The sequence below is a fragment of the Caretta caretta genome, chromosome 2 (assembly GCF_965140235.1).
Source record: "Caretta caretta isolate rCarCar2 chromosome 2, rCarCar1.hap1, whole genome shotgun sequence".
Classification (NCBI taxonomy): Eukaryota; Metazoa; Chordata; order Testudines; family Cheloniidae; genus Caretta; species Caretta caretta.
In genome coordinates, this window is record NC_134207.1 from 156464545 (window position 1) to 156491626 (window position 27082).

A 27082-nucleotide genomic window follows, 5' to 3' on the forward strand; every position below is an offset into this window, starting at 1 on the left:
TGCCCTGCTCTAACACTGACCTGCTGTGTGACTTTGGACAAGTCATTTCCCCTGTATGTGCCTCAATTTCTATTCCTGGTAAAGTGGTAATAATATCATCCTCTGTGTAAGGCACTTTGAGATCTACAGATGAAAAGTGAAATACGGGCCTGATCCAAAACCCACTGAAGTCAATGGAAGTCTCCCTAAGGATATGTCTATATTGCAATCACAGGGAGCGACTGCAGCTCGAGTAGACATACATACATAACTTTAATCTGACTAGCAGCATGCATTTCAGTGAGGGCTGCACAAGCTTGCCTGGAACCCTGGGTAGTTACTCACAGGGCTTGCCCTTGCTGAAGTGGGCGCTGGCCACAGTTTCACTACTCCAGTACACAAGCTAGCTAAACTGAAGCTAGCTTGGGTATGTCTACTTAAACTGTGACTATACCCCATGACTGCTGTATAGACATATCCTGAGCCTAAAAGCTGAATATTAATTATTATTATTTATAATTATTTATTTTGTATCTGACATAATACCCTACTTTCATTTAATTATATTATTGGTTTGTATTCACTAAATAGTGGAATCTGTGTAGTAAACCCCAAGTAAAGAAAAATGCTATCATATTTAGAGTTCTCCAAATATCCCACCATCTGCTTATCCTTTCCTCCTTAGCTATTTATTAACATCATTTATGTTTTGAGAAAAATGGAGTGTGGGGATTGGACCATTTTTCACACATCATCAATGTGATGCACTGGAGCAAGCATAACTGTTTTACTTTCCTATGTGTCCTCTACATTAGAGGTGGCTGATGAAAAGAATGGTACAATCCAACCATACAGAAGACTTCAACTATGGTAACACCATTAGTTACTTTATATCATTATTAATTTTAAAATATTTTATTGTAATTTTTTATTTCTAGAATCACAAAGATTTGTTTTAACTGATGACGGTAGCCTGGAAATTTATAATATTCATGGAAGTGACTCTGGAAGTTACATTTGCAATGTCATCTATGTACATAACAATAAACATGTGACAACAGAAATCCGTTTCATGGTCTATGGTAAGTGAAGCTTTATTGTTTTTATTTTTGAAATGCTTTTACTCAAATGCTGGTTTTTACTATAGCGTTCATTTCAGGTTTGTTATTAAAATACATGAATATTCAAATGATCTGGAAGCATAATGCCATAAAAGTACCTAAACATTTAAATTGTGTAGAAGTACGCTTTAAGGAGACTGCTTAGAGAAAAAACATAAAATTATGTACAGAGATAGTTATTTCTCTACTTACATGGTATACATGTGGCTATTTATTTCTAGTACACCTTGAAAAGGAAATGATTACAAAAAAGGAATTGTGAAGTGTCATTACAACACTGGCGAAGCAAACTTGTCACAAATAAATTCACCACTGGAAACTCCCTCTTGGTTGCATGAACCTCATAATGCATAATTTTTTTCTGACTGTAAAGCTCCAGAGCCATTCAAATCTTGTGCACTTTGTAGCTGAAGAGGTACATGATACACGCTGGAGTATAAAGGGTTTATACCAGAGTGAGATTGGCTTGTAGTGCTACTGAGGTATAGAGTAACTGCCATGGCTCCTGAAAGCCCCGGAGCCAGGTGCCTCTGAAGGACACAGTTAGTGACTCAGAGACTTGTTTAAATGTATGGGAGGAGTGCTTGTTCACAGGCCAGAAGTTGGGAGATATTAGAATGGTTTCATGGAAAGCAAGAGAATTTGAGGGGAACTTCAGACAAAGTTGGAGATGGAGTCTCAATTATTTTATTTGTATTCAAAATTTGCTTGATTTGAAATATCTGAACTCATTATGATTAAACTGAACTGGTTAGAAAAGTATGGAGAGGCACTTAGTATCTAACAAGTACACTAGATTTCTCCCTACTTACAGGAGGTTTCTAGAATTTTTTAAGAAGTGTGTGAGTTTCTCTTCCTCTGTCTGTCTTTTCTTGGCTATTGTTGTAGGAAAGCAAGGCTAAAGAAGTGTTTTTTGTGCTTTTGTTCCAAGGGCAAGGAGGTCTATGATCATTCTCACTTCTTCTAGAAGGACGTTCCATAGTCTCAGATCAGCTTCTGTAAAAGCTCAGTTCTCCCCTCTCCCCTCCAAGTTTGACCCTTTGTGTTGACCGTTTTATTGTTATTATGGAACATATCTGTCAAGGGAGGAATGAGCTACTGGGACTGTTGGGTTGAAATCTGAAGTTTCATGTCCAAGATGACAAAACTGCAAGGGAGGTACATAATATTGATTGGTATTTTAAATGATATGCCTGCATATTAAATTATTACATCCTAAATTATACTGATGTTGAGTGTTTCCTAGTGTGTATCTACAGAATGAAAAAATTGGAATATAAAATCCCTGTGCTTCCAAATTCAAAGCAGCTCAAGGGGTAACTAAACTAATGCTGCACTGCCACCTGGTGGACACATGAAGGGAACAGTACCATGGATACTATCTTGATCCATGCATGACTCAATTGTACATTTGGATTCCAGTTTTATTTCAAAACATACAGAATGATTTGCTCACAAATCTGCCAGGATAAACCTTTGTCCAAGCAGTCCCTGTGTATGTTTGAATTTAATTGCAGGAAAACATCCACTACCTTCAAATGGAAATTTAATACAACAGTTCTCATGGAACACAAACATAAGGTCTGAGCTGAACACCTTGTGCAAGGTGCTGAGCGTCTCAAGTCCCAGTGCAGTCAGTCCCATTGTCCCAGTCCCATTGCAGCTTCACAGGATCAAGACCATTAAAATACCTGGAATGTAAACTACAATATTCCTTTCAAGATAACTGTGGCATAGTATCAGAGTAACAGCCGTGTTAGTCTGTATTCGCAAAAAGAAAAGGAGTACTTGTGGCACCTTAGAGACTAACCAATTTATTTGAGCATAAGCTTTCGTGAGCTACAGCTCACTTCATCGGATGCATTATCTCACAGTGTTCTAGGACTCTTGGCAAGGCAGAGATACATGCTTTGCTGTCATACAGGTGTAATTCATAAAGTCAGAATGGCTGAGAATTTAACAGTTGGATCCTAATGGAGCACAAATCCCCATGATAATTGAACTTGGTGATATTTTGAATAAAAAGAGCTCTCAGCCATGTTTGAAGCTGTTTCCATCGTTTGACAGTGACTCAACAGACATTCTGGGCTTCAGAGTGACACACAGAATGACAATCCTGGTATCTTAATACATGGAGATATATATATAGCTAATTAGAAGGAGATATATAGATTAGATAAAATAGAAAGTTTATATAATTGACAGAGCATTTTCATTTTTATAGTATATCATAAGCCAGGGAAAAGTATACATCTATCATCTGAATTCAAAACAGAAACCTGTGAAACCAATGTAGTCACTTCATTTGAAAAACAACTATTAGAAAATATGGAGAACTTAATCCGTGATCTTCAATGTGAGATCCGGCAGTGGAACTCACAATGCCATGCAGCTACAGATACTATGGCGATGCTAACACACAAACTTACATTTCAGTTTGTAGGTAAGATATATATTTTTCTATTAATTAAATATTCTGTTACTTACAAATGACATACATGAGGAAATGTTGCATGATTTACATATAGCAAAGAAAGAAAAACAATACATGATATTTGTGGTAAAATATGTTTTGGCATCTGTGTTCCCATGTCAAAAACTATAGATCATATACTCTGAGAAGTATCTCGTTTGCCCTCGATTTTCACAACTCAACAGTTAGTTCTTTTGATTCTGATTCTGCTCCCATTGAAATCAATATCAAGATTCCCCAGTGATTTCAAAGTACACCATCAGGTCATAAATACGTTAACTTCAGTCTTTAGAGTCTAGTTTGAGGTTTAACCCAGATGCTGTGGTAATAGGTTCTCCAGAAATACCTTAGATTAATTTAGATAGGGGGTTAGACAATTAATTCCAATGTATAAGGATCAGCTTTTACACCATGAACTAAGATCATAGGAGCTATCTACCTTGATTTTTGGTAATTTTATGTACAAAAAATAAAAAAATGCTGAACATAAAAAGAAGTAAACCTAACCCACAGAGGCTGGATAGCCAAAAGAAGATGGATTCAGAAAACTTTTTTATATTGGAAATATTAGTTCTAGTATAATATATATCAACATTAAAAACTTCTACTTGAATTACTCACCTAGAATAATTTGTATTTATTTTACAAGGGAGTAAAAAAATCTTTGTCCCCCCCTCCATTATTTCAAGCATCATATAAACAAAGAATCAATCAACATATGGATGGTTTGTTGTTTTTTAATTTGTTCATTTTTTGTGTGGATCTCTCATGCATATTCAAATAACAGTTCTAAATTAAATAGAGATTTTGACTGCTTCTTCATTAAATAAGTTAAAGCAATTGGGAACATTTATCAATGGACACAGGTCAAGAAAGCTTATATCTGCAATTTCAAATTAATTATATGATTATCTGTCTGCGCCTAGATGCTATACAGTGGTGATGACCATATTATAAATACATAGAATGGATAGATTAAATAAGAAATGTTGGATGAACTCAGCTGTATTTGGTTACTGATCCACTCATTTGGGGAAAAAGGTCAACATGATGATACAGAGATAGGGGATTCAGATCTGCTGTCACAGTCTGTTCACATTCTGAAGTTAAATGAGGGATTCCAAAATAATAGATTTACATTGCTCCAAAAGTTTCCATACTAGAGCAGACCATACTGTGTTCATTCTGGTATCCTGCCTTTGGGAATGGTGATTCAGAACAAAGTGAAAACATTTGTACTTGCAGTGAGTCACGTGTACAAAGCTTCAACATGCAGGTGGGGTGGGAGGACTCTTTCTTCATCCTGCAGGAAGTTAAGTTTTAGACCAAAATCATAATGTTTTCAGCTACTGATCTATTTTTTTCATCCGAAATCAACTTTAAAATGGAAACTACTAGCTTAGAGTAACTGCCTGTGTTATACTTCTGTATATATATGTCTAGTCTCCTTAGCTACCTTACCTGTTAAAATTAATTATGGCATCTATTCTTGATTCCGTGCTTGATGACCATTACCAAGCAACTAGAGTGGGGATAAAAATGAGAAAAAGCTGATTTTTTTGAGACATTTTAATTACACCTCCCCCCACTCCCACTCTCTACCAGCCCTATAAGCTCTCAGAATTTCAAATAGATCAAAACCTTTTAGACCCCTCTCATATTAATGTAAAACATTCAAATTAAAATATTAAATATCATTCTTTCTCTGTTAATTTGCAGTTTTTCCTTTTGCACTGGCATTTGCAGAGTCCTGTAAAAGTTCAAAATGTGAAAATTCCACCAATTACATCAAAAAGGTACAACTATTTTATTAAGAAAATAATAAAAATGTCATATTTTGAAGCATTGATTCTTGATCACAGTTTTTTCACACTATGGTTATATTAAAAGTCATGATAGATAGAAAAGGACGCTTACTGCATTAGTATTGCATTTAATAGGGAATCTGAGGTACTTCTGTGAGAGTTTGAAACAATGGCACTTTATAGTTTGGTGCTTTTTTATAGATTGATTCATTCTAACATCACATCCAACAATAAGCCCCCTAAACACTTTGCTAGGTGCTGTATTTCTGGAGAAAGACACGGGCCACATGCAGGGAAATTGTTCTCACTCTTTTGTTGGCAAACCAAAATGCTTGGTGGCAACCATAGTCACAGTTGGCGTTAATTGGCACCCCTGTTGTTAAAAATCAACAGGAAAACCAAGAATCAGTTAGGCATGAAGATCGACCTGCCTTCTTACCCTAGAACTGGCCTCTCAGAGACAAGCTTGAAGCACTGCTGGTGCCCATTTTTCGAATAATCAGAGGCCTTCAGTCTCCAGGGCTGTCATTTTGGCACCTTTCCCAAGTGTTCTATTAATTTTTTTTTTAAATATACCTTTACAGTATAAACTGATTGATTCACTACTGCCCTAGCTGAATAATCATGCTGTTTACCACCTCCTGTCCCATTATATCTCTGAGCCTCATAATATGTTCTTCTCTGGAGTACCATTATACTTTTCTCTTCTTTCTACATGCAAATAAAGGTGAAACCAGTCATCAATTTCTTGTATTGAATGGCCATGTCCACCTCTCCTGGGCAAGACAGTAGACATGGTATCTCTGAAATAGGACTCCAACAACTGGGCCACTGTATGTGACAGGTGCAGGATGATGTCCATATACACCTGGTACTGTGTGTTGCATTCTTGGATAGCCATGCATTTGTCTAGCAGAAATTCACTGCGTCAAGCACAGCTGTAGCTCCTTCAGAACGCGACATGCTGATTAGCCAAAGTTAGAGTCAGCCTGATCTTCTGCACTGTAATCAACATTCTGTGTGTAGCCATTCATTTTTTTCCTTCTAGGAACTGGCACACAATTACATTCATGAAGTGTGTACTCACAGGATATGATCAGCCATTCATCTTTTTTCTTTCTCAGCTGATTGTACAGATTTTCAAAACTGTATGTGCGGTGTGATGTGATGTGCAGTATGCTGCTGCTACTAGTAACGACCCCTTCCTCCCTAGCCACGTTTGCCCTTAAGCTGATCCAGTGGGGCAGGAGTCTGACAAGTGGTCCACATAACTGTTCCAAGTTCACATACACGCAACAAACAAGAATACTAGGAAATTGAATGCCAGGGTCCAGGAAGAATGGAATTGATGCCATGAAGAAAAGACAGACAATAGCCTGCCAATAGCTCAAGGAATTTTTCTTCTGCTTAGTCCAAAAGCCTTTTTTTTGGGGGGGGGGGGTCGGGTCCTGACAGTTATTTCAGAAAGGACATATTTCCTCATGTTTCTCGGAAGCCTTGTCCCCTAGGCTGTCTGATGTTACCCCGGTTATAGTCTTTAAGATTCTCTTATACTTTTTTAAAGACTGTTCAAACCTTGTGTTTGTGCCATGTGATGATAATGTTGGGCTCAGTTATGGCTTTGCTGTGAGCCCAGAATAAGAGGCAATGTGTTCTTGTGCTGATCCAAAGTATCTTCCCTCCTGGTTCCCCTTCTGCTCCAAGGGAAGACAAAACTGTGTCGAGCTGTACCTGGTACAGCATACATTCCCCATTGAATGACTGGAGATATGTTGGCCGGTGCACTGGGGGTGGAGGTGTACGGAGCCATGGCTCCGCCCAGTCCTGGTCCCATTCTGCCCCCTCCAACCCACCTATGCAAAGGCAGGAGGGCTCAGCAGTTCCGCAGGGCCTATTTCTCCTCCCACTCCGATATCCAGTGCAGGTGGAAGGAGGCATTTTGCTCTCTCGTATGTTCCCGTGCTGTCACGCTAGATGTCTCATGATTTGAATCTGAATAATTTATTTCTTCTTGTTGCCTTTTTTTTTTTTTTTTTTTTTTTACTTCTAGGCATACACTAGGATTAAACAATTCTTTGAAGTCCAGAATACTGAATCAGATCACATTCACCAGATACATTATATTTCTGGCTCCCTTACTGGTAAGAAGGTGGATCACTGCAAACCAGGATTTGGTAAAAATATAAACAACAGTACACTGTGTCCAGGATGCTGTGGTGAGTGTCCAAGGCGTGTTTGGAAAATAATATCTAATTACTTGCCTCAAGAAAAATATAGTGTTGTCAGTCCCATCCTGCAAATGGAAGACATCCTAATAATTAGCAAAAAGAAAAGGAGTACTTGTGGCACCTTAGAGACTAACCAATTTATTTGAAACCTAATAATTAGCAGTATGTTTACATATACCAGGGTTCAAGGCTGTGGTATAAACAGAGATCTTCAGTCTCCGGGCCTTGTCCACCCTAGGATATTTTTTTTTTTTGTAACTGCATTAACTATAATGTTTTAAGACTCTAGTGTAGACAGGGAAAGTTGTGTTGTGACCCGTGTTAGTTGGTCCTGGTGAGCCCTATAGAAAGCCTAGCTTACAACAGAATCAGCTAATATATTAAGACACAGATTACTGGGGTTTTAAAATGTATTAACTAATGAGTTTTGAAAATACACTTTTTATCCTCAGGTGGACAAGCCCTGGGACTATAAATCTGGCACTGTCCATGTGCACCAAACTCATTTTTTTTAAAAATGAAACAGGAGAGGATTTGAGTTTGATTCTAAGGCAGGCTGACCAGGACACAGAGCAGACTCCATATGCTCAAAACTAGAAAGAAACCTTTAATAGAGCATATTTTGAAAAGCCTTTAAGTGTATGTCTTCACTTTCAGGTTAACTCAGTTATTGGCACTCATGTGTGAGCACTCGGCTTGTCCTAGCTTAGGTACGGGGCAGCCACACTACACAGCCATATTCAAGTGCATCCACTTGACTGGTGCTGTACTCATTGTGTGAGGTGCTAGGATTTCTGGGGGGCATATTCCATGGTTCTTAGCACTGCAGTAAGATGGGCAGCTTTGATTCTTTCCCAGAAAATTGTGGGAGAACTTGTCTGTCCTTCTGGGCACACAGGGAATTGTGCAAAGGCACTGAAGGACTATCAGCACGCAAGTGTTTATCTTGGGTCTACACTGCAAAGTCAGCAGATTTCTAGCCCAAGTGTAAGCAGCACTCAGGCTGGGCCAGCTGGCCCAGGTGTAAAGTGAGTGAGGATTGTTCTGTGTGGATGGGAGCCAGATAAGAGGTAACACCCAGGTTAAAAGCCAAAGTTAATACTGCAGATAAGACAAGCCCTAGACAGAAAGGATGGTACTGTGTAAAGTGGAACAACATTTCTCCATTTTGGGGAGCAGAGAAGGCTAACAAGACATTAACGTGGACTGCAGTGTGGAGTGTTAACAGCCTCATTGAACAGGAAAATTACAGAAACTTTTGTGGTTGGAAGATGCATATGTAGGTAGTGTAACATTTCCAACTATGTTAAAAATATTGGAACAGTTAAGGGGGAGTGGAGATATGAACCCAATGGAGCCTTCTCAGGAAAAAGAAGAGACGGAACTGATAAAAAACATTAATACTGTGACCCCACACTTTTCTGGAATTCTTGAGGTAGCACACTCTATAGAGGAGCTGAACAGACAAACTGACAGGATAAAATACATGTTCTTCCACACAAAGAGAGCCTAAGCTTCAAAGTCTTTTTTAAAAATATTCAGTAATAGAAAAGTATTCTTATAAATTCTTTGTGATGTAGGTCAGCCACATTGCAAATGGCTGAATGGGTTGCAGTTCTTGATTAATTTAGCCCTTTTTTGTTTATGTATCCACTGAATAAATCAAGACTTTAACAATATGTTCTTATTTACAATTGTTCAGTAAATAGTTTAGGTAACCAAATTTCAACCTATGGATTGCTCACATATTGTTCATGGCATTCTATTATTAGATACCTAGAATTTGCTATTCCAGTGGTGCAACTGGGTCCCTAAATCTTGTGGTATTTTTTATGTTTCCTGAGTGGATAATCTAATCCTTAATTTCATTCCATCACAAAATACCTTTAGTGTTTTGCTTAAGTAAGTCTCAGGTACAGGTCTGAAATATGTTTTCCATGAACACTTGTATGAACAGAACTTTGCTCATGAAAATCAGACAGGAAAGGATGTGAACGTGGGCAAATAGATGTGTGATTCAGATTTTGCAAAAGTGTTCACAAATACTTTCCCCCAACATCTACCCAGCACTCTCGCCAAGTATTTCACATCATTCTCACTAATTTCCTCATCACTGGAGGGACCTGAGAGGATTTGGGCATTTGGGGCTTGTCACTGGGTTTCAGCAGCTAGGAGCGGGGCACCTTAGGTTAAATTTGTCAAAACATACATTTGACATGATCATTCTTTAAAGGTGACATGTAAAAGTGGGGGGGGGCATGTTTTTGAGTTTTCCCTATTTTTATAACGTATAAAGAAGGCTAGAACTGAGTTTTGTTTTCTTTTTTTTAAACAGAGGAAACAGTCTTACCTACCATTTTCTAAAGAACATGCTTTTAATAAACAATGAGCTAGTATTATGATGACATTGTAATCTGATTAATTGGGAGGGGAACTGATTTCTATTAAGATTATTTAAAAAAGTCAGTGGGGTTTGTTTTCTGAAAATCCTATTGAACCTAACTCAAATACCTAAAAGAGTTCAAAGAAAGACTGCTAAAGATTCTCAGCCCCATGTCTTCAACTAAAGACTGAGAGCCATTCCCAATCTCCTCTCTTTCCCTCCTTACTCTTCCAGTTATTAAACAACAAAAATCTGTTTAGGTCTTGTTTAGACATCAAACCAAGGTGGAAAAAAAGGACTAAACCTGTTTTTTTTTCCTCTTTGCAGGTCTCCTTTAAGGTGGAAACCTTCCACACTTAGCTTCAATCTCAGTGATTTCTTTCTTTCTTCCCTCTATCTAAAGTAAATTTGAGCTTTAGATGACTTTTTATCACTGAAAACCAGCTTTGCTTTAAAAGGCCAAGTTCACCAGGCCTTTTGTTGGCAAAGGACAAACATTATTTCCTCTTATACAGGCCAATAATTAAAATTATTCAAGTAAAACAACCTAATGTGTGTTTATTAAAATCCATTTTTACTCTATTGTACATTTTTTTTAAATAGTAACATGCCCACCGGGTCGATTCAGTGCAAGATATGATACCACATGTATTCTCTGTGCATCTGGATCCTATAATAAGAAGTACGGGCAGACTGCATGCAAAAACTGTCCAAAAACACAAACTAGTGATAGAAGAGGAGCCAAAACTGAGAGAGAGTGTCACGGTAAGTTATTTTCTGTAAAGAAGCACACTGGATTGACAATGATAGAAGTGGTGTGGAATTGCTAATTTTTAATTATTCTTATTGCAAATGTATGTGTTTTCTATCACGAGCTAACAAACTTCTTAGAAATCTCCCCTACCAGACTTATTCAATGGCTCCATCTAGTATCATGCTCTAGCGATCCATACAGAAGACCTGGGTCCATTTCCCAGTCCTTGGACCCAAATCCTCTCTTGCTCTATGCCTTGTCTGGTCATTTACACCAGGTCAAGTGAGTGCAGAGAAGGTGTAAAATTTTACTGAATCAGAATGGTAATGATCTGCACTAGTGTGCAGGACAATGCAAGATGGGAGAGTCAATGAGAATCAAGCCCCTTGTTTCTTGATTACTTGGTCAATGTGCTGTCACTGACAGAAAGAAAATGTAGCATAAGAATGAACCCCGATGGCTAGTTGTTGAAATGCTTCCAAATTAACCTTTATGATGATTTCTTTTGGGCTCCCACACAAATATTGAATTTCAGTCTTATCGTTCTGGCTCCCCATTCAGACTGTCCATATGCTACAGTTAGACAAGCGGAAACATGACAAATATGTGAAGTGCTCTTTTCTATTGGTTTTGTTTTGTTTTTGTTCATCTTTTTCAGGAACTCTGCAAATCTGGATTGTGTTCTTAATTTCCTCCTTAGGAACAAGCCTTATCCTAGTGACATCTTGGGTGTAAGAACCTTTATGGCATTGTATCTATTTCTATTATTCTTTAATATTGTTTGTCAGATAGGACCCCTGTACATCCCTTCACTTACAGAAACTGAAGGGAGCCTGTGACAGTGGATCTGATCTTGGAGTACAAATGAGTGAAGTGCTGGTTCCATAGGACACTCTCGCGCTCTTCTCTTGCCTCTAAGCATTGGGGGCTAGATGCACAGGAGATGGTAGATCTCCACTTGATTCTCACCCACTCAGATCAGCACAGACAGAGAGTATAAGTTGCTGCAGGCAGTCAGCACTAAGTTATCCTACTTCCTCCTCTGTACTAGGGAACCCTTACCTCCCTAAACCCCTTAAAGGGACTTTCTGGAGCAGCTGACAACCACAAATGTTGCTGGATGCACATCTTGAGGCTATAATAAGCCAATATGATTGGGCAGCTGTGCACAGGCCAGAAACCTTTGCAAATGTCCTTGCATATCTGTAGTTTGCAGAGTACAACCTCCATCCTTTAGTTCAGTGAATGGAAGAATGCTATGGAAACCCTGGAGAGTCTGTGTCAGGGTAACCAAACTATGAAAGTGGGGCACACACGCACAGCTTGCCAAGAGCCAGAGGTCCCCATCTTATCAGGATACACATTTATATACATTTTGTATAAAAATAAATGCAGAGGTATTTTCTTTGATGGATTAATCTTGATGCTGGTTATTGGCTTCAGTGGGACTTAGATCAGGCCTATACTGATTAAAGGTCACCAATAATCTTGCTCAGGATGAGGGAGGCTGCATTTAGCCCTCAGGCTGCCCCAGGTGTTCCTAGTTTGACAATTCGTTTTTAACATTTATTTCATTAAATTAATAGTTCTCTGCTGCCATGATGCAGGGGGTACCCAACTTGCTTCACTCACACTGAAGAATTTCTTACCTGATAATTTTCAGTTACCAGTTGCTCTCTTCATTCACCGCAAAACGGTAATGCACCTCACTTGTGCAATTCAGAGGATGTCCAAAGTTGCTGTTGCCTGAGGCACAAGGATTAAGCCCTACCCTTCCATGCAGGCCACCAGAAGAGTTCGTCCACCATTGTAGAAACCCTCCAGCAACCAGTTATTGGCATTAAGACAATAACTAGAAATTACATTAACTAAGCCTTTAGGCAATTATATTGTTAGGACTTCAAAGGAGAGTAAAAAGTTTAATTTGTTACAAACGGTATTCCAGTTATTTACCAGACTACTAGGGTAGATTGAATGAGGAGAGAAGCTGCTAAAGGGAAGAAAATTATTAGGTGAATTTCTCATTCTGCTGTAGTTTCTCTGGTTCTTCACTACTAATAGGAAAGTAGTGAGCAGACATTCACAAAAGTGGAGTGCGGGGGAGGCTAAAGCAGAATTTTAACAATTATTAGAGTAGGGTAATAGGTAGAAATATAGTTTCCCCCCTATAAAGCAAAAGCTTTGTAATGTAAGGAATTATTTGAGACCCAGCCCCCTGGAATCTCTTCACCAAAGGATGCCTCTCAGAGGAATGACACTCTAAACAGGAAAATGTTCCTCAGATGTGGCTCAGACACTCCGTTCCCACAATGCCATTAGGGACCTTACAGAAGGAGCATTGATTCCTTTCATGAATGGTCTCCCAGATGCCAGTTGGTACAGGATTTTAACACGTTGCTTGCAGCAACTTTGAGGTCCGAAGGCCTTGGTATTTTGGATAGAATGAGATGAACAGGGTACCACTGGCATATATACCATGCTTGATGTGTTTCTATAAAGCTGTAGCAATACCCATTTATGCCCCACATTTTAAAGCAGTTTTAAAGATTGGAACAAAACGATGGGAGAAGTATTTCCCAGGATTTATGGAAAGAAATAGACTTAGGAAGAAAGATTTCTGGAGCTATAAGCATAACCCTTTTCTCACAACAGCAGCAGTGTGGTTCTTGTGTAGAGAAAGGAATTAATTTCAAGACCTGCTTTATAGAGGTGATGGTAATTGGAAAGGTTGGCCACAAGTGTTTCTAAACTGGCCTGTTTGATTAATTTTGACACGATGATATTTACATAGGGACTCCATCGTACCTACTTAAAGAACGCTGGTACCTCCTTTTCTTTAGTGAGGAGCTGTAGAACTCTGCCACCCATCCCTGAGAAACTCTCAAGCAACTAAGAGCTCCAGAATGTTGTGGCGATGATAATCAGAATCATTGTTATTACCTAACTGCCTAATACTAAGTTGCTTGCACCTTTCTCTGAGGCAGCTAGTACTGGCAACTGTCAAAGATAAGGTACTGACTTAATGGGCCACAAGTATGATCCCATGTGGCTATTCCTATGTTTTGTCTCACACGTCAGCTGTTGAAATGAACTAAAAGGATGCATGTGCTGAGATTTTAGAAAATTGTACAACACAAGGCATGAGCTGGAGCCTGCTTTTCTGTGAGGACCCGTAACCCAAGATGTCTGGTCTTTCAGATTGTCTCCCCACCCTGCAAGGCATGTTTCCATAGTTTGTATGCAAGAATCTAGAATGAAAATTGGATTGAATTAATGTACATACCTGTCCATAAATGGAAATTCAGACATGATTTGGAAATGCCTAATTTTGCATTGCAGCTGTTCTGCATGACAGATTTTGTGAAATCCCAGTCAGGGGTGAAAGCAACATGTAGCACCACCAAACCTAGTTGATGGAGACAATTGGCTGTAGACTACCACTACCAAGAAATGACTAGTGCAATGAAAATTTGGATCTTTGTAAATCTTCACCATGGTGGTAAAACTGTGGTCAGACCTAGGCCTATTTTGACCTCTGGGTGAACAATTTTTTGTTAGGCTCAAGCTAGTCTTGATTTTAAACAACTGGTGGGTTTGAATAGTTTCTAGCAGCTGACAAGTTAGGAGTAGCTCCGTTTCTCTGGCCAGGCCACTGATTTGGTAGATCTGTGTAACTTGAAACTGACAATTGCTGTTACTATTACCAGCCATTTCTTAGGAATGTAGGTGCAGAGACTAGATCAAAGAAAGAGAGTCCCGGAAAGGCATTATAAGCTCTCAAATTAAAAGGTTCATTTTTTGTTTGTCATGCTGAGGATTTTATGGGTTTGGAAACCTTTCCTGCTTCAGATGTGCCCCGCTCATAGGAGAACAGTCCTTTCTTCAGCACCAGTGGTGCTCGTAGTGACCGACGGAGCATTGCACTGCTGACTTTGATAGCGAGGACTCAGGCTTCTCTGCATTCTCAGCTGCTAATTTCTCTGGTTCCCCAAACATTCTCACACCTGTGAATTTGGATGCACAGGCTTGTTGTTTGGGGACTCTGGGTATGATTGTTTGCTACTCAAGAATTTAAACACTACTTTTTTTAAGTTAGGAGCTATTGCTCTTGTCACAAAGCACTTAGAGCCAGGAAAGGTTAACAAGAAAGAATATTTTACACACCACTGTAAAGATTTGACCATAATATGAACTCAAGATATCTTGCACTCCAAGCACGGACACACCCCTAGACAACAATCCAGTTGCTTGCCACCAAGTAGGTATTCTCTGCTCTTAATTAAGAATATTTTTGGTCTGAATGGTTATAGTCAAGGATTTTACATTTCTTAGTAGAGTGTCCTCACTTTTATGGTGTAAGGCATCTTTTGGAACTAGGTCAGTGGTGTGGATATTGTTTTAACCAACCTTAGGTTCCCAAAACTTATGAAATATCCTGGTGTGTTTATGCAACATTTTTGTTTAACATTTAGTTTTAACCAGACATCCACATTCTAATTGTATGATGGCTTTACAAAGGAGAGTACAGGAAACCCTGTGTCTCATTATTACTTGAAAGGAAGGTATTTATTATTAATAGTGAGCTCGTTGTGAGCCACCAGCTTCCTATCCTAGGAGAACCATGTGAAATTTCTCTTTTTGTGATAGTATGTGTATGCAGTGCTTCCCTTGACTGTTTACAGGAGGACAGTAGCATGCTATTCATCCTGGTCTTGGGATACCCCAACTAAGGAGAATAGCCCCCTAGATGGCCCTGGTAGCCTGACACGAAGCTCCTGCAGGCTTGCTAGGACCCTAGTAAGTTCTGTAAGAGTGACCAAGTACCACTCAGGGCTTTATGCTCAGTAAATCAGGAGCTCTTGACCATGGGAAGGGATTTCTCACTTATGCCCCTGTAAACCCATGATGGAGCAGCTGCATGGGAATCAAGTCCTCGTGTGCCTCAGCTTCTGGGCACAGGCTGCCTCAAGTGCTTCTTATTCTTTCATAGGGTGATAGCCTCTGGGGCAGCCATAGAGACCGACTCCTTCCCAAAGCAAGGGGCTGGCTGATGATCACAAGGCACAAATCCCATTCTACTGCTGCCTGATTCTTAGCACCTTTCCCTGGCAGAGCAAGGTTCCCTAAGCTGAGAGCCAGCTAGGCACAATTCCGAGTAGGCTGCAGCCTGAGACAGGGCTGCACAGGAGGAGCAGGCTTCTCACATACCCAGGCATGCTGCATGGTGCACTGTGACAGCTTCTGAGAGGAGAAAAGCCCCAGCAAACATCAAGAAAGGGTTTAACCCTGATTTTTACCCTACTTGCTCATTAATATCACAAAACTGCTGCCTCCCAGAGGGGATGTCTGCTTTTGTCTTTTTGGAGCTAGAGTCTCTGGAGTTTGCTGGACTTAAGTCCCAAGCAGGTTGTGAGGAGATCTCCCTTCCCTGGGAATCTTCATGCCCATGGTTAATCCTGCCTAGGGTGGAGTTGCAGCTTTGAGCAGGGGATTTGGCAGGGTCCTAGCACACTGATCTGACTCAGACTTATACCCTACCAGAGCGAGGGTTAGCAGCTTACAGCTGCAGAGTGGAGGAAGCCTACTAGACAGGTGCTGTACCAGAGGATTAGAGCCTTAATACTCCAGTGATTGCTCACCTTAGAAAAGTTGAAATGAAGTCTCTTCTGGACAAAAATGAATAAAGATTAGATACAATGGTCAGGAGAAATTGAACCAACCACAAACCTGTTCCACTGCCAGAGGCAGAAATTCTAGTGGCCTTAGCTGAAGGGCAGGGCTCAGTCCTCAGCCCTCTGGCAACACCACTGGGACCACCTCCAAATTCCACAGGTGAGAGATTACCCAGTCATTATGAATGGAGAGAGAAGTTGTGCAGCAGAAATCTATTCTGCTGTTCACACTGTGGACATTACTGCCTGACTCAGCATTTTTTTAAATCCCCAGAATAATACATAAATGCTGTAGAAGAACATTAGCAGCCCGATATATAGAGGAAGCTGAATCTGAACTTAAAACCAGACTGAAAGCATTTGCCAATATTGCAAGTGATGCAGAGATTGAAGAGCAAAGAAGTAAACTAAGAAACCCAGACAGATATGAGAGAAAGAATCTGCCAAAATATAAAGTTGGGTTTATAGAGGAGGAGTCCATAGGATTATTAAGCAATGATGGCACAACAGAGACATCCACACCTGTTGGTTCAAATCCATCTCCTGACCGTACATGGCCAAGTGAAGTAGAAACAAGCTTTGAGGAAGGCAGATCACAGGGTACTTTGGGAGGAGAAGAAATCCACTGTGTTTCAAAAGGACTGGTTTCTAATCCACAAAAGTTTAACACAATGAATCACAAATTGTCTTAACTTCTCTGTATTATGTAGGGTGAATTGTAAAACAAAGTCTTGATCATCTGTTGAAGAATGTGGGGTTAAGGACCCTTATAAAAATATTCATGTCCATAAGGATATTGCATTATCTTAAGAGTTCTCATGGTTATTTGTTATCTACAATAAGGTGTATACTTTATAGTGGTGTTTTCTGGCAGCTGGAAAAGCAAAAGCTGTTTAAAAGATCAGCATTCTCCTTAAAAATGTGTAGCACTTATCAGTTTTCGGAGCTCCATTCTGCTGAAGCATACTGAACCTTCCCTTCTCTGCAGAAGCATTAAATACTTTCTACAGATGTGTGTTAACATATATTTTATTGTTTTTTTTCATATGCAAGCTATTCAGCTGTTTGATAATGGCTCCAAACTAATTAAATTTCTTACTTTCTAAGAACTCCACAGAACCAAAATAGAAGCTAAACATTAACTGATATAATTTGATATTATGATACAATACTGTCATGTTACATTTTTCATAAGCTCAGTGCAAACTACATACAACTATACAGTATTTTAATACGTGCTACATGCTTTGCAGTGTGTATTAGGCTCAGAATAAATTTAGAGAAATTTAAAACTCACATGTTATGCCTGTTCAAAACTGAAGTTCATGTGAACAAAAAGGGTATTAGGACTTTAGTCGGTAGTAAATCCACTGGATGGTTTCAGTATTATGAAGGTGGGAAATGTTTTGGTCTGTTAATTTATATAATAAAAACCAAGAATTCGAAAAACAAAATTCGGAACAGACATCCTATCAGATAGTTCTTCATATTCATTTAATATCATTTGAACATTTTCACAATGAGCTAAATACTCAAAATACTGCATAACTGTTGTGTAGCTAAAATCAGTTTTTAATCCATGGAAACCTAGAATTTCCCATTAAACATGCTCTCTATGCCAAAAAATAAATTAAAATTAAGAACCTTTTGTCTCCTCACCATTCCATCCAGTCAAACTGATGACATATAACTGACATACCAGGTATGCAGCTTAAATATAAAAATATGCTCTTTCAGCTTCTGAATTGGTTCCATAATTTGCATACGAATGTCCAGTTTCAAATGTATTTGGATGCCCATAATTTCAAAACAGGAAGTACAGAAAGTAAGCTGCCTCCATGTATTATAACAATAGCAGTAGATTTCAATGAGTTAGCCAAACATAAGGAGCAGACAAATATTGGAACCCCTTTTTCCAAACAGTTTTAAAACCGGGGTGAGTCACACACACTGGGCTCTGCAATGACTCATAGTCAGACCTACCCTTGGAGAGATGGGAGAAGCAGCATGAAACAAGGAGTGGATCCTGGAGACATACCTGTGCAGTGGATGAGCAGGTATAATGCCTCAGAGGTGGTTGGCGGGTCAATGTTAGAGGATTGTTGTTAAACCTGTTCTACAGATGTAGCCTGCATTCATTCATCCCAGTGAGGGAATAGGTGAAATGCACAGAGCTGTCTTTTAGGGGTACAAATAAACTTTTCAAAGAAAATGGGTGTGGGTAAAGTCAAATCCAGCAGAGCAAAAATAAATTATTGAATCCCACAAGTACGGCAGACTAGATTACCTAAAAATGAAAAATATGTAGTTGAAACAATGCTTTACCTGATCCAGACGGAAGAAGCAACCTTGCAGTCTAATCTTCAAGTAGGAAGCACCTAGGCCCCAATTTTGCAAAGAACTTAACCATACATAACTTTGCTCATGTAACCTGTTCCATTCCATTCTTAAACAGTGGTCAACAGGCTTGTTGAAACCCCTAAAATAGCAGTTTGTGAGTGTTAACAAAAATATGAACTTAAGAAATGATTCCAAGGAGAATCTGTCTTCATGAAATTACAACTTGATATACAGCTGCAAAAGCAAGGCCTGCATAAATGTCAAAAGGATCAGTAGCCATATATAGGCAATACATTTGGAGAACGCCATTTGTTAGTTAACCTTCCTTTTCCCACCAAGAAATGTCTATGCAGATCCCCAGTGTAGGACACTGACAATACAATAAGTCAGGAAGATGACTGAAGAGTACTCAGTTAAAAAAATTATTGAAGCACCATTCTCCTGAACCAAGCATTAGCGCTAACTCCAACTTTGAGCCGTGGAGCTTGCTCCAAACACAAGAAAATAATGTTTTGTGAATGTGTCAATTGAGTCGTGTCAGCCAAACAATGGGAAGGTTCCACAGTTTCTCTTGTTTTTCAGTTTTGCCTTACGTGATTCCAGTTCTTTATTTGACCAAACTGGATTTCCACTGACATTGTGATAAAAGCGTCATCAACCTGTAACTTGTCAAGCTCACCTGAAACCCATATTTACAGTATCCAGAGAGTACACTTTTTTCTTTCTCTGAAGGAGTCAAAAGGCTTGTAAGAGTCTAGGAAATCTTCCAACAAGTAGTAATATGCTTTTAAAATAAGTATTTCCTTGTTTTGATCCATCATTGTGGGGGAATAGCCTAAGACCTGGTAGTTTCCTAGGAGTCTGACCATCTGTTGTTCTTCAAGATTTCAGAATCTTCAGCCTCAGTGAACATGTACTGAGATGGTATGCTGAGCTGTTTACTCTCTATCTATTCAAATATCTTCAGTATTTGCTCATCCAACACACACTTTTAAAAAGGTGCATTATACAAACCATGATTTGTGAACCTACAAATCCTTGGGACTTGACTTCTGCTCTTACCAGATTGAATCTCTGGGGGTATTTTTTCTGCACTCTCTGTCTCATTGAAGACTGTTTTCTTCATGGCTATAAAATCATACAAGTGCCACACATGCTATCCCACAAGGAAAAGATGGTTTTAAGGCCTCATCCAAATTATTGTTTTAAAAAGTGTAAATAGATTTTCATATATATTATATAACTCCCCATTTTTCTGTAGACCCCATGATCTGCTGAAGCAAGATTATATAGGCTAGATGTTGAAAGGTTGTTTCCTCATTTATTTGTTAACAGCTAAGGCATTCAAATAAACCTTCCCAATTGTTTGCAGCTTTTGGTGAGAAGTCTAAAGTCCGAAGCCTTTTTAGTTCAAAATCTTGTCAAGTGTACTATGCTGTTATCAACATACTGGAAGACTCCCAGAACCAAATGGATTAACAGCATGTTCTACAAAAGAACGACTGCAACAGTTGTTTGTATCAAGAGTATATTTATCAATAGCTATATCTCTATATCAGTCTTTCCAGTGACATTTGGTGGGCGCACTCAAGCAGATTGCCTACACGTGCATCCAATTGCCAGAAGTATGCTGAAATTTGCACTGAGAAAGAGGGTACTTTAATCAAAATATAGCATGCTCTTTTCACAGCAGATTGTACAAAGACGACATACACTTATAAAAGCACTTGGAGGAGGTTTCAGAGAGACATGTCAGATTATAAAATGAAGTCAGTGGGACTCTGCAGGTGTAAGAGCCTGACTGTGTCAATCTGCTTTGCAGAACTACACCCAAATTCTATCCTTTATTAATTATTTAATTAATTAAATTAATTATTAATTCTATCCTTGATCTTTGTGCAGATCTCCAGCTGATAGCTGGAAGATCATCTGTGGACTGAGGATTATATCTGACTGTAATTTTGCAAACCTGGAACATAACAAATGTAATTCAGCTCTCTCCACGAAATGAGTTTGACACTCCTGGTATAAGGCGAATACAAAATGTTTAGAGACCAATAGAGAGACTATACAAAACTACCGTAGGAATGGTAACTTGAAATTTACTTACTTTGGCAAGTTTTAAAATCTAAAATTGCATAAATGTATATTTTTGCATTTAATGTTTTCTAGGTACTATATCTGAAAGCAAACAAAAACACGCTGAAATATGTGGAAGGTTTTATAAAATTGCATATATATTTTTAAGTATACATGAGAAAATAGAAGTTCTTTTTATTAAAATAAAAAAAGCTTTGATACATTTGCACTGAAAATATTTTTAACAGAAAATAATTGCTACAAACATTCTACAGTAACAAACAAAATGTCCAAAAAGTTTTCAGTGCCTTCTTTTAAAGTTCAGCATTTTGGCAAAAAAGTTTTTCTGTAAAAACTTCAAAAGTTGGCTACTATAATACTGATACAAAACACTTCATGTAGATTAAGTTCATGTGCATAAAACACAGTAACTTTTAATGTATTGTTTGTATAAAACCAACATATTTAAAGTGTAATTTTCATTAGATAACATGCAAATACTGCAATATTTAAAATGGCACTTATAAATAGAGGCTTTATAATTTTGTATCCAATAAGAAAATCAGATAGAATACATGGTATTTGCAATATACAGAACTGTAGAAATGAATATATTTGTCCATTTCTTAATGTAAATAAGATTCTGGCTTAGAAAATGATTGTCATTTTACAAACATGGGGCCCAATATCCTGCAAGCACTTAAGCAGGTGAGTAAAGCTACTCAAGTGTGTAAGTTTGCTGGGATAGGCCCATGGCTATTTAGCTTTCTTCATAATAAAATATAAGATAATATACTCACACATAAAATTACTCAGTTCGTTTTTTGGTAAATTATTTAAGTAGCAGCAATTTTTGTTTCTTCCAAAAATTGATGTTTAAAATAGGTGCATGCTTCTCATAATTCTCAATGATATACATCTGAATAATAAACAAAAAACACTTTTCAAAAATCTCAATACATTTGTTCACTGCTGAAAATAATAGAATTTATGTGTAACAACTCCCTTTTCACAGAATCACAATTTTAGAGATTTTTACAATATTTTTAAGGTAGGCGTGCATAAAGAAAATGATTTGTCTGTGAAAAAAATCTTTTGACTAGTGATTAATAGGAGAGTTTTCTTTTGGATTATTTCAAATATTTTAAAATTCATTTTTAATGAAAAAATGTACTACATTAAAACCTTTTTCTGGAATTTTGTTGAACCAAACTGATATATATTTTTCTTTCTGCTTAAAATATATTTTGCTCTATTAACAGATCAGCAGTTCTGAATGTCCTTCGCAATATAGAAAAAATACAGTAGGATATTTATTTTGCACATTTTCTAAGCAGTTATGTATTATAGATTGCTGCTTGCAAGGTCAATATAAGGCTCAAGAGCAGGGTCTGCAATACAGGTATAGCTTTAATAGAGGAAGAAGATATACTAAAGGAAACTTGCACTTGGGATGTGATAAGTGCTGATAACGGCACATGGGATGCTAAAGTTGGGCTGTCAGAATTTATCAGCGACTCTATCTTTTCTGCTTCTTTATTGCAGGCTTCAATCTAAAAAGAAATTCCAACAGTTAGGTATTAAAATCTCTTGTCTTTATCCAGAAGATTAGTATAAAAGTTTAGGGTGGTGAATAAAGGATGGCAAAGCCACAAGTGAATCATACAGCTCAGCTTTTGAGAGTTTTTTAAAATTGTATTTTATGTCTCTGTCAGGTACCTTAGTTACTTATGCATGCTACCATGGCAGCTTCATGGGGAGAAAATTATAAACCTCAAAAATGGTTCATCACAATTTTGTGATTTTTAAGGCCCAAAATCTCATTATAGACCAGAATTAGAAAGAAGGGCCTCACACCACTGGAAATCATGAGATTTCTCTCCTGGTTCACAATGTACTGCACTGAAGTCTATGCGAGTAGAGAACCCCCAGAGAACCTTAGGAGGGTTGGTGTCCCCAGGCCTGTGAACCTTAGGAGACTCAGTAACCCTCTCAAGGAAATTTTTCTTTTTCTCCTGACAAGTCTTTATAAACGTTCAGGTTACATTCTGAAGCCCTTTGCACAAGGACATGGACGAGAGACTTACTTTTCCTAATAAAAAAAAATGAACAAACCAACCTTCATTTTTCAGAAATTCTTTTTATGAACTCACCACAGATGATGCTTCACAGCACTCCAAGTTCAGAAGTTAATAGTCTATTTTCAAAAGTTGTTTTGGAAAGGGGATATCTACAGGGCAAACTAACTTTTATTTTCTACAAAATAGCAAAAAAAAAAATAGATTTTTGATTTTAAAGGCGTTAACTTAGAAACCACTTGTCTGATTCAATTCAAATTTGATAGAAAAATTTGAAACAGTGTAGTTTCAGTCCTAGTCCTCAGCCTGCCACTTTTACAGCCAATTTGTTTATTTGTTGAGATTTTAAAGGTGGAGGATGGAAGAGAAGGTTACTCACCCTGTGCAGTAACTGAAGTTCTTTGAGATGGCTGTTCCGGTGGGTGTTCCACTTTAGATGTTCTTGCACCCTTGCACTTGTAATTGGAGATTTGTGGTAGCAGTGCCTGGTTGGGTCAGACATGCATAGTCCCAGTCTTGCGCTGCTTCAGGCCGTGTGACCAACCCCACCCCTCTGTTCCTTCTCTATTGCAGATTATGTACTATGAAATTTCAAAGTAGAGGGGAGGTGAGAGGGTAGTGGAGCACCCACAGGGACAACCATCTTGAATAACTTCATTTACTGCACAAGGTGAATAATCTTCTCCTCCTCTTCTTCGAGGAGCGTCCCTTTGGTGCTCCACTTTAGGGGACTTCAAAACAGTGCTCTTCAACTCCGAAGCCCCTTCCTTCCACTGAAGACATGGTAAATGATAATACGATAAGTCCAAATAGTGCATCACATGCTGAATATTGTTCTAATGCATAGTGTTGTGTAAATGTATGGGCTGATGCCCAAGTTGCCACTTTATAGATGTCCATAATGGGGACACTGTTAAGAAATGCTATTGAAGCCAATAAAGCTCTGGTGGAATGTGTGTGGGTGCCCACTGGGGGTTGAAGATACTGTTGATGATAGCACAAGTTGATGTACGTGGAAATCTGTTTGGACAGTCTCTGTTTAGATATAGCGTCTCCTTTTGATCATTTTGGGATGGAGATGAATAATTCTGGTGACTTTCAAAAAGTCTTTGTTCTGTCTATATAAAAGGCTAGCACCCTTCGGACAGGATGTGAAGTGAGGACTCTTGTCTATTCCCATGGGAGGTTGGATAGAAGGATGGGAGGTGAATGGGTTGGTTGAGATGGAAAGAGGAGGCAATCTTAGGTAAGAACTTGGGATGAGGTCATAGGATAACCTTACTTTTTAAGAATATCATGTATGATGGATGTGCCATGAGGGCCCATAGCTCTCCATCTATCAGGTGGACATAATGGTGATGAGGAAGGCTACCTTCACTGAGAGGTGAAGAAGTGACCATATCGTTAGCAGTTCAAATGGGGTTCTGGTGAGGCCCCACCGCACTAGGTTAAGATCCCATGGTGGAAATAGGGTTCATATTTCAGGGTAAATGCTGTTGAGTCCTTTTAGAAAGCGCTTGGTGACTGGGTGAGTGAAAAATTGATAAATGTTGCGTGTTCTGGTGGAACGCTGTGATGGCTGAGAGGTGTAACCTGATTGAGCTCATGGAGAGGCCCGATTTCTTAAGTTCTAGTATGTAGTCTAGAGTTAAAGGTAGCGGGGAGGAGACCTCTGTGATTTTTTTATTTTGGCACCATGTAGAGAATCATATCCATTTGTGTAAATATGTATGATGGGTAGTTGGTCTGCGACTATTTAGTAGAATGTCCTTTACTTCCTCTGAGCAGGTCATTTCAGGTCCTTGGAGCGATAGAGTAGCCACATTTTGAGGTGGAGTCTTTCTAGATTCAGATGAAGGACTTGGCCTGCATCTTGCGAGAGGAGACAGGGCTCAAGAGGAAGGGTGTGTGGTATGCATGCTGCCATTTTGAGAATGTAAGGGATCCACATTTGTCAAGGGCTAGCTGGGGGCTATCACAATGACTTTGGACTTGTCCAATGTGATCTTGTGTATTACCCGTCATAGGAGAGGGATGGGAGGGAAAGCATATAGGAGAGGAGCATCCCATTTGATAAGGAAGGTGTAGCCCATGGAGCAATGGCCCAAACCTGCTCTGGAGCAAAACTGAGAGCATTTGGCATTGTGTGCCATTGCAAAGAGGTCTATAGTTGGGAACCCCTAGTCTTGGTATATGTTGTGTAGCACCCATATGTCTAATTCCCACTTGTGGTCCTGAGAAAAGTTCCTGTTCAGTGCATCTGCAGTGGTGTTTTGGCATCCTGGTAGGTAGGAGGCTGAGATGTTGATGTTGTGACTGATACACCAGTTCCAGAGTAGCATGGCTTCCGTGCACAGGGAGTGTGAGCATTCCCCCCTTACTGGTTTATATAGAACATGCATGCAACACTGTGTGAGGATTTTTATGGTCTTGTTCTTGATCGTGGGCAGGAAATGGGAGCACACATTATGAATGGCTAGTGGTTCCAGTAGCTTTATACGTAGGAGGGATTCTGATGGGGACCAATGGCCCAGGATAGTATGAGTGTTCAGATGTGCTCCCCAACCTAGTAGTGAGGTGTCCGTCATGATCATCACTGTTGGAGGGTTCAGGACAATGGAGACCCTGGCCCAAACATTGTCTGGTCATATTCACCTTTGTAGCGAGTCTTTTACTTTGTTCGGTATTGTGAGGTGTTTGTTCATGTTGTGCTTGAATGGAGTGTAGGTTGTCTGGAGCCAGGCTTGCAGACACTGCATGTGTAATCTCACATGTTTGATGATAAATGTCGTTGCAGCCAGGTGGCCCAGCAGTTGTAGGCAAGTCCTGGCCATTAGCTGAGGGCTGTTTAGCATTGGGGAGATTAGACTGGTTAGAGTAATTAACTCTAGAGAGGTAGAGAGGTCATACCTTCTGGAGAACTGAGGTAGGCTCTGATGAATTCTAGTTTTTGCATTAGAGTTAGTGTTGATTTTTGTGCATTTGTAGGCCTAGATGTGTGAAGAGAGCTACCTTGCTTCTAGCGCTCCTTATCATGTTGATGCTTTCAGTAAGCAGTCATCTAATTATGGGAATATCATAATTCCCTGTCTGCGGAGGTAAGCTGCGACCACTGCAAGAATCTTGGAGAATACTCATGGGGCAGTGGATAGGCCGAAAGGCAGAACTTTGTAGTGAAAGTGATCTGCTCCTGTAACAAATCTGTAGAGCCTCTGATGTGATGGATGTATTGTTAAATGAAAGTGTGCGTCCTGGAAGTTGAGAGCCAAGAATCAGGCCCTCCTTTCTAGTGCTGGATTTATGGTTGCCAACGTGACCACCTTGAAGCATTGGGTCTTCACGAATTTGTTGAGTCTACGTAAATTGAGAATGGGTCTCCACCCTCCAGTTTTTTTTTGGGTGAGGAAATAATGTGAATAGAAACCCTTCCCTTTGTGTTTTGTTGGTACCATTTCTACTGCAACTAGGTGTATGAGGTGGATTACCTCCTGTCGCAGTAGATCTTCATGAGAGGGGTCCCTGAAGAGGAATGGGGAGGGAAGGTCGGTACAGGGGATGGAGATAAATGGGATGGAGTACCCAGACTTGATTATGTCTAGTACGCATCTGCTGGATGTGATGGTCTGCCACATTAGGTAAAAAGGGGCGACACAATCTCTGAATGGCTGGGAGATGACAGGTGTTTCCAGCACTTGAAGTTGTGGGGGTCTTGGACTGTTGACCAAAGTCTCAACGTTGCTGTCTTGATGGCAGTGGTTGAGACATAGAAGGCTGAGGTGGAGGCTGTCGTCTCCTTGTGGATCTCTGTTTCTGCCCTTGTTGCACATATTGTCTGTGTGATTGCGCGTAAGGTGTAGACCGGAATCTTTGTGAGGCATAATACTTGCCCTCCTTTTTCTTGTTCTTAGGCGTGTAGATGCCCAGGGACTTTAACATCACCCTTGAGTCTTTAAGTGTGTGGAGAGATTCATCTGCTTTGGCTGCAAACAATTTAGGACCTTCGAACGGGAGATCCTTGACCACTGATTGCACCTCTCTGGGGAACACAGGGATATGCAAGCAAGATGCTCGCCTCATCACTATTGCTGTGGCTACAGACTACACTGTGGTGTCTGCAGAGTGCAATGCAGCCTGCAATGCTGTTCTGGCGAGAAGATGTCCTTCAGAGAT

The 27082-nt window shown here is 39.4% G+C and overlaps 2 protein-coding genes across 6 annotated transcripts in view; one reads left to right on the forward strand and one right to left on the reverse strand.

The window, feature by feature from the left end:
* The window catches only part of LOC125631922 (zona pellucida-binding protein 1-like), a 47905-nt gene extending 20897 nt beyond the window's left edge, over positions 1-27008 (forward strand). The window contains exons 4-10 of one of the 2 annotated variants that reach the window (XM_075125513.1): positions 918-1061; positions 3325-3543; positions 5293-5369; positions 7429-7594; positions 10593-10754; positions 11402-11474; positions 26821-27008. In XM_075125513.1, coding sequence (XP_074981614.1) covers positions 918-1061; positions 3325-3543; positions 5293-5369; positions 7429-7594; positions 10593-10754; positions 11402-11474; positions 26821-26845 — 866 coding nt within the window. In that variant the 3' untranslated portion in view covers positions 26846-27008. The remainder of the gene's footprint in view (positions 1-917; positions 1062-3324; positions 3544-5292; positions 5370-7428; positions 7595-10592; positions 10755-11401; positions 11475-26820) is intronic. The other variant, XM_075125514.1, reaches the window with a different exon arrangement.
* Positions 20972-27082, reverse strand: part of RECK (reversion inducing cysteine rich protein with kazal motifs) — a 139001-nt gene continuing 132890 nt past the window's right edge. For all 4 annotated transcript variants that reach the window (XM_048839399.2, XM_048839398.2, XM_075125512.1 and 1 more), the window contains one exon: positions 20972-22387. In XM_048839399.2, the coding sequence (XP_048695356.2) occupies positions 22172-22387 (216 nt within the window). In that variant the 3' untranslated portion in view covers positions 20972-22171. The remainder of the gene's footprint in view (positions 22388-27082) is intronic.